The sequence below is a fragment of the Musca domestica genome, unplaced genomic scaffold, assembly GCF_030504385.1.
Source record: "Musca domestica strain aabys unplaced genomic scaffold, Musca_domestica.polishedcontigs.V.1.1 1, whole genome shotgun sequence".
Taxonomy (NCBI): domain Eukaryota; kingdom Metazoa; phylum Arthropoda; class Insecta; order Diptera; family Muscidae; genus Musca; species Musca domestica.
The window spans coordinates 41,050,229-41,058,801 of record NW_026712114.1 but is presented as its reverse complement, the minus strand read 5'-3'; the positions used below and the strand labels follow the sequence as shown (position 1 = coordinate 41,058,801).

Here is an 8,573-nt window from a genome sequence, read left to right as displayed (position 1 = left end):
AAATTTGCGGTAAATTGGCAACTTATGTTCCCATTATGTAGGAAACATCCTTGCATAAAACGGTCAATGTAGGTCTAAGATTTGATATAGTTCCCATATAACTGTACCCCCAAATATTCGGTATTTTGGTGATTTGAATTTAAATTTAAAGTTCCTAATCCAATGACAGAATATTGCCCATATAGACCCACGTCTTCGTATAGCACCCATATAACGGAACCTTCCTATATTCGGTATTTTAATGACATTAGCGACTTTATTCACCGGGATTGTTTCAAACTTCACATTTTAAGTTCGTAATGTGTGCTACAGCCTGTGAAATTGGTATTCGGTATTTTTATATCCTCAGTCATATGTCAAAACGTGCCTAGTCGAAATAACGGTTTTAGACCCTAGGTCTCCTTGGACCAAATCCATTTCAGAACATTTGGAGTCGATCTAGCGATGTCTGTTCTCCGTCCGTCCGCCCGTCCGTCTCTCTGTCTGGCTGGCTGGTGCGCACTATAACTCTCGAAGGGAGTATCCGATTTGGTACATTGTAATATTTTTGTCAAACTTAGATCGAGTTCGGAGATGGGCAATATCGGTTTACTCCTTCTAGTACCTCCCCCACAAAAGGTCGAAACTTTCAAAAATATATTTCTTGCACAGAAAGAGAAAGGATAATCCGATTTTGCTCCAACTTTGCAAATCATAATATTTGCGTCAGTGCTAGGTCAGGTGTGAAAATGGACGATATCGGCCCACTCCATCAAGTTCCTCCCCCACAAATGGTCAAAATTTTGAATAATTACTACTCTCATTAAATGTGAATAAATATTTATATTAACCCAAGGTCTGGTGTTAAGTTGGACAATATCGGTCCACTCCTTCTGGTACCTCCCCCATAAAAGGTCGACATTTTCAAAAAATATGTTTTTTGCACAGAAATAGAAAGGATAATCCGATTTTGCGTCAGTACTAGGTCAGATGCGAAAATGGACAATATCGGTCCACTCTATCAAGTACCTCCCCCACAAATGGTCAAAAGTTTGAATAATTACAACTCTTATAAAATGTGATGTAAGAGTCCGACTGTCTTCAAATTTCACACATCTTTCTATTTTTATGAATCAAAAATCTGGAAGTAAGACGGAATATATCGGTCCACTTCTTCTGGTACCTCCCCCACAAACGCCTAAAATTTTGAATATCCATGAAGTTCATAAAAAGCGATATAAACATCCGAATCCATTCCAGACATGGTACATCTCAATATTTCCATGGTGGTAGAGGTCGGACCATTTCTTTTGCTATTCGTTTTTTTATTTTAGCCGCATTATTCAGCGGAATTGTTTCAAATTTGGTATTTGAAGTTCATAATGGATATTACAGCCTAAGACAGAAAATCGTCTGTGGAGTCCACATCTTCGTATAGCCCCGATTTTTTTAAGTTTTGCATTTAATATTGTAATGGCTTATGACAAACGTTACCCATGCAGGTCCATGTCGTCGTATAGACTAAGATAACAGCTACATTCGGTATTTTTTAAGATTTTAAAAGAATTTTTAAAAAATTTTATTGTTTTTGAAAATTGCCAAATTCGTTCCAAATGGTGGAGGGTATTCAAAGTTCGGTCTGGCTGAACTTACAGTTTTTTACTTGAACTGGTTAAAGTTGTATTATTCCCCCACGGTTAAGGCTATTTTTACAACTTGTAAAAAGTTTCCGATATTTTCAATCTCGTCTCCATCCATTTGGACTCCCAGATCGTGCTTTACGCTCTTTGCCCCAACAACAGCACTCGGTGTCAGCACCAAGAACAACAGCAACAACAACTGCCACATAAACAGCATTTAGTAATAACCGGCATTTAACTGAAAATGTACCACTACTAAAGAACGGGATATGATGCAATAGCAACAGGAATGAGACACTCTTGACCGACTTTTTTCTGCAGTTAAACTGAAAAACTAACGGTTTACTTGACCGAGCTAGCCTAGCCAGCTAGCCATCAGCCACCAATGTGCAATAGTTTCTGGCCACTATTGGCAAAACTGTTTCTTTTTTACGATCTTTGTTTTTGCCTTTTCCTTTTTAACTTTCCACAAAAAAAAGAAAAAAAAAACACAAAAGAAAAGAAAACTATTTTGCCAAGAACAGCAGCAGTTAGACAAACAACAACAAAGAAAAGAAATGCTCATAGATGGGTCTTTGGTGCTATAAATTATGCACCGGTCAGTGAGGTAGAGTCAAATCGAATTGTTGGGCTATGTGCTCCCGACGACGCAAGTTTACACATTGTCAGTCTTGTTCTGCTTGTAAGTTGGAGTGCGGTTGCGGTACATATGCGGGAGGTGTGTGGCACCTACAACTAGGGTGGCACAAATGGCGAATGGATGAATGAATGTTCTTTTCATACAACAGTATACGTATTTACCTACCTATGCGGGTTTTTGCATTTGTGAATGCGAATTGTTTGTAGCTATGGATGGATAGCTGGTTAGAAGGCACAATTATATATTCTATATTGTTATTGACTTGTTGGGGAGACGTCTTTGCGGCCATATAATTATGCAGCGACTTTGACAGCCCACAAAAGAAAGAAAGAAGGGAAAAAACATCTGCCGTGGACTCATTCACGTACAATGTTCTGATGCATTATCGTCTGCCACAGACTTCTTTCTAACTGGGTTTGCATGTAAATAGTGGACATTCCTTTTGGTTTGACCTAATAACGGTTTCCAATGTCCATTGTTGTTCAATCACATAAAATGGAACGAGGGGAATAGAAAGCACTCGAGTTTAAACAGTTAATATTGATTTAAGACCTAAGCCCAGTCTTGGCCTTAAGCTTCTTTTTGAAGCATCGTAGGTTTTTGCATTTTAATGATTTTTAAGTAGAATGCTAATTAATGTTTATAGGAAACAGCATGATAACAAAGTCCTTGTTAGGGCAGACAATGACCTCGTAAAGCCGGATTTTCAGAATTTGACCAACTCTGTGTGACTATCTGTACATTGAAATCAAAACAGTTTATATTACATTTAGGATTAGGATATATATATTGTAATCACGCCATCGGTCGCAGTTATGGCCCGATCTTCACAAAATTGAAAAAGGAGGTGGGGTTGGGTTTACAATAGAATCCCATTGTTTTTGGAGATGATCACAAAATATTTAGGTGTTGAAATGGATTTTCCTGATTTTACAGTTGCTCTACATACCATAATTTTGGACAGAATCCTACCAATTTGGATGGACATCGAACAATATTTAGCGGGTAAAATAGTCCATAACTTTTATATAAGAAAATGCGAAAATTTCCATTAAACCGCGAATATTTTTAATCTTGGCGAAACCAAAAACACACGAACAAGTCACTTCTGACCGTTATAGTGATGCAAAAAGACGAGATATCAGATATAAATCAAAATAGGTTCAATATACAGGGTGAGATGAAAAAACTGCAACAACTTCAGACTGATGTCATTTCTAAGCAACTCCTCCGACAGCTGTTAAAATTATTCCAGTGACAGAACTTTATATTGTTTACAAGTGTACAAAAGCATTTTGGTGAAAAGTTTCCAGAAAAAAAGTTATTCGTGATGGAATTCAAGGGTGATGTACAAAATACTTTGTACATACTTTTGAGTGCGGTTGAGGCGCTGGGAAAAACTAGCAATAATCAATAAATATTCAAAAATTACATATTTCCCAGCCGCCATAAAATACCACATGTGAACAATTCGGTGATCTTGTGCGCTGACGCATACGATAATGTGTCAGATAATAAAGGTTATGACCCACACGCACAGATATCGATGCGCTCAGTAGATGCACAAGATCACTTGAATGAAATGTAAAGCAGCCCTGCAATGTTCTCCATTCAATATTAGAATAGATAAGAACAATTGTGTGGCTGCGACTAGGTTAAGTTAGATTAGTTTCAGTAGTACGTAAGGAACAAATATTTTAAATAAAAACAGAATTGAATCAACAACCAAACCGTTCGGTTGGTTTTCTCTTCTCATTCATTGGTCCTTCGAAAAAATTAAAAGAATCAACGACCTAGAATAATATTCACTGCAAAAAAGAAGCCAAAAAAAAAAAAAAAAAATTAATAAAACAAAAAAAAAATCAAAGCAACGAAAAGAAAAAACAAAAAGAGGGCATCAAAAGTCCCAACGAAAAAAAAAAGAGCTAAGAAGGCAACATAAAAAAGCGAAAAAAGAACCACAACAAAAATAAGCAAGATGTCAGCAGAAAGACATAATCTCTATAAAATCCAGCAAACAATCCTTAAGGAAATAGTTGATATTTCGGAAAAGGTAAAAACTGGAACAACAAGAAAAGCCGCTTTAGACGCGTCATTAAATTCATTGGAGAACAAAATGGGCGAAGCAAGGTTGTACCACTCAAAATTGAGTGAAATGAAGCCCAAAAACGACGCATATTTTAAAGATAATATCTGGGAGAGAATCCAGAACTATTATGAGGAAAGCAGGGAGCTGATACAAAAAAGGAAAAATGAGTTCCAAAAACAGGAGCTACAAGAATTGGAGGTTGAGCTTCACAAAGCAGAGGATTCAACAGCGTCAGGAGACATTCAAATAGAAAATCCTGGAGCAGTGAATACACCCGAATGCAACAATACAGCAATAATGCAGCAACAGTTTCGGGAGTTACAGGAGATGTTGCTGCAGAAGCAGCAGGAGCAAATAACATCAATTTGCGAAGAATTTCAGCAGATGTTCCTGAAACAACAATCCAACCAAAATAAAGATACGGAACAAGTGGAGAGGCAAGCCGTAGCATGCAGACAGACTGAGAAGAAGAACGCAGTGCTATCGCAGTTCAGAAGAAAGATCTTGAAACTTTCTAATGCTGTTGAAGAAGATATTTCGGGCATGAGCAAATACGCTTTGGAAAATAAAAAGCTTTCTTGGGAAAAGCAGTTCGAAGATATTAAACAGTTGCATTTGGAACTAACCACCGAACATGGAATGGAAGAAGTAGACGACGAATTAGAAGAGGTGGAAGAAAAAATGAATGCGAAAGTATGCAATGTAATCGAAAAGATAAGTGGCCTGAAAGAAGCCGCTCAGACAGTGGAATTAAAAAGGATTCAGATTCCATTCTTCGATGGAAATGTGGAGGAGTGGAGTTCTTTCCACGACTTATTCAAAAAAATGGTCGACGGTAATGCTCAACTATCGGAGGTACAAAAGCTATACTACCTCAAAACTAACCTAAGAGGAGAGGCGTTTCGTTTGGTGCAGCATTTACAAGTTACGGACGCAAATTATAAGGCAGCGTGGGAATTATTAGAGAAACGCTATAATAATAAAAGAATATTATTCACTAAACTGGTGGACAAAGTCTTGGATCATCCCAATATAAATAGTCAATCAGCAACAAGCCTTCGAAAGTTATTGGACAGCGTGAATGAAAGTATTCATGCATTAAAAGCTATGGAGATACCGCTAGATCATGCAGACCCGATTCTAGCAAGAATTATAATAAGAAAGTTGGATAAGGATGGGCTCATTCAATATGAGCAAAATGTAAAAAAATCAAAAGAAATACAAAGGCTGGCGGATGTGTTGGACTTTCTAGAACAGCAATATCAAGCATTGGAGGCTTCGGCGGGCAGGAAGCAGTTCGTTCCAGTTCCATACAAACAACTGGATAGACTTGGAGTGACGGAGAAAAGACCATGTCGGTTTTGCATGTTCATGGGTCATGATATTGTGACTTGTAGAAAATTTGCGGCACAAACAGCAAACGAAAGGTACAGTTGGGTGAAGGCAGCCAAGTTGTGCTTTAAATGTCTAAAGCACGGAAAAGAAAACAAATGCTTCAGCGATAGTAAATGCCAGAAATGTGGATTGTTTCATAATACCCTAATCCATCTGGAGGGAACGAGCAACACCAAGGCAATGACAACCAATACAGCTGCAAATGTTCTCCTGGCTACCGCCCAAGTTCGTGTCAAGTCCGTGCATGGAGAATACATCACTCTAAGAGCCTTGATAGATCAAGGATCGCAAGTAACATCTGTATCCGAAGACGCAGCACAACTACTACAGCTGCCCAAATTGAAGACAGACGTAAGACTAAGAGGTCTAGGTGAAACCATGGTAGGCGTTGCAAAATCGAAAGTATTTTTGGTGATAAGGCCAAGATTTTTCAGCGATACCAAAATCGAAGCAGAGGCACTAGTTCTACCGAAGTTAGCATCAGCACATCCGGATAACAATTTCAAATACAACATTGAAAGATGGGGAAACATAAGTTTAGCGGATCCCAACTTTAATAAGTCTGAAAGGGTCGATCTGGTAATTGGGGCGGACCTTTTCCCACAAATATTGGAAGATGGAGTTCGTCACGATGAGCCGATTGTGGCACAGAACACAAAGTTAGGATGGATTCTATCGGGAACAATACAAATGAAGCCAGCAACGAACAACATAAGGTCTGCAGCTACAACAACAATTGAGCGTTTTTGGGAGATCGAGGAGATAGAAGGCGAAGAGACGATCGCGGAAGATGATTTTTGCCTAAAACTTTATGAGGAAACAACACGATTAGATCTTTCGGGAAGATTTGTAGTACGGCTACCATTAGTGGAAGACAAAATTTTGGGAGAATCGTACAAAAGAGCAATGGCAAGATTTTTAAGTCTAGAGAAAAGACTGGAAAGTTGTACAGAATTGGGAACAGAATATAGAAAAACCATAAAGGAGCTAATATCAATGAAACACATGGGGAAAGCAGATCAAATGAAACAAGGAAAATATTACATGCCGCATCAAGCAGTAGTACGCGGAAACAGTCTAACTACAAAAGTGAGGGTGGTGTTTGATGCATCATCAAAAACATCAAACGGGAGATCGCTGAATGACATTCTTCATACGGGTCCAAAATTACAAAGAGATATATTCGACATCATCACTAAATGGAGGACATGGAGATTCGTTGTTTCAGCCGATGTGGAAAAAATGTTTAGGCAAATAAACATTGATGAGGAAGACCAGGAATATCAATATGTACTTTGGAGAAACAGCAAGACCGAGCCTGTACAACAATATAAATTAACAACAGTTACATATGGCACCGCATCAGCTCCGTTCTTGGCTGTGAAATCCTTGATTGAAATTGGAAATAGATGCAAAAATCAAAAGATAGCTGGAAAAATTAAAGAGGATTTCTATATGGACGATCTGCTAACAGGAGCCAATTCCAAGGAAGAATGTCGGGAAGTTCAAAAGCAAATAACGCAGGAACTAGAGACTTACGGGTTCCACTTAAGGAAATGGATCGCAAATGACTCTGAAGTTTTGGATGCTGTGAACAGAAGAGAGGAAAACGAAGTGTTACATATACAAGAAGATGAGTGCCTGAAAACATTAGGGTTGCAGTGGAACCCAACCATGGATTGTTTCACCTTCAATATGCAAATAGGTGAGGAAGAAAAATTACGAAGCGATTAGCATTGTCGAGTTTGGCAAAGATTTTCGATCCGTTGGGTTGGCTAACCCCAGTTACAATAACAGCTAAGCTGTTCATTCAGCATTTATGGAAGCAGCAAATGGAGTGGGACTTACCATTGGAAGAAAGTCTAGGAGCTGAATGGAGAAAATTCAAGCAAAATCTCCACGCTCTGAAAAATGTGAAAATACCAAGATGGTATCAAATAAGACCGTCCAGTACAGTACAGCTTCATGGATTTGCGGATGCATCGGAAAAAGCATACGCAGCAGTAGTGTATCTGAAGGTAGATTCGCAAATTTCAATAGTGGCAGCAAAAAGCAAAGTGAATCCGATAAAAAATGCCAAGACTCTTCCAAAATTAGAACTCAGTGCGGCACATCTCCTAGCAAAGCTACTTCAAAAGATAGGGAATACCTTGACATCAGCGGAAAACGTATATGCATGGAGTGATTCAATGATTACGTTAGCGTGGATAAACAACTCAAAAAACAAAGACAAATTTGTAAGAAACAGAGTGGTGGATATTTTGCAACGAATCCCGGCGGCGAAATGGGGATATGTCAAATCAAAAGAGAATCCGGCAGACTTAGGATCAAGAGGTGTTTCTCCCGATACACTAATAGATAATAAATTATGGTGGAATGGACCTGAATGGCTAGTACAAAAGGAAAATGAATGGCCCAAACCAAATCCGAAGACAACAATGGCAGTAACGACAAGAATATCAGCGGTTGAGAATAGCGTCTATGAAAAAGTAATGAAGTTTGCATCATTTAGAAAACAAATAAGAGTCATGGCCTACATACGGCGATTTATTCAAAAATTAAAAGGGACTAAAACAGAATGTGAGCATCTGACAGCGATCGAATTAGAGGAAGCAGAAATGGCAATAATAAAGATACATCAGGAGCTTGAATGGCCGGCCGAAATGAGTCAGTTAAAATCGGAAGGAGCAGTAGATCATAAAAGTAAAATTGCTTCATTATACCCGCGGCTGGACAAACTTGGAGTTATGCGAGTAGGAGGAAGACTCCAATATTCATCGTTGCCGTATAATCAAAAACATCCGATTATAATCCAGAAGTCGATGTTAGC

At 38.5% G+C, this 8,573-nt stretch overlaps 1 protein-coding gene across 1 annotated transcript; it reads left to right on the top strand.

Moving 5' to 3' along the window:
* The first annotated feature begins 4,237 nt into the window (after nt 1-4,237).
* LOC131806038 (uncharacterized) lies at nt 4,238-7,477 on the top strand. Its single transcript, XM_059130103.1, has one exon. The coding sequence runs from the start codon at nt 4,238-4,240 to the stop codon at nt 7,475-7,477; it is 3,240 nt and encodes a 1,079-aa protein (XP_058986086.1).
* Nucleotides 7,478-8,573: the final 1,096 nt, after the last annotated feature.

Excerpts from the sequence above, each read along its gene's own strand:
- LOC131806038 (XM_059130103.1), top strand. The coding sequence starts at position 4,238 with ATGTCAGCAGAAAGACATAATCTCTATAAAATCCAGCAAACAATCCTT.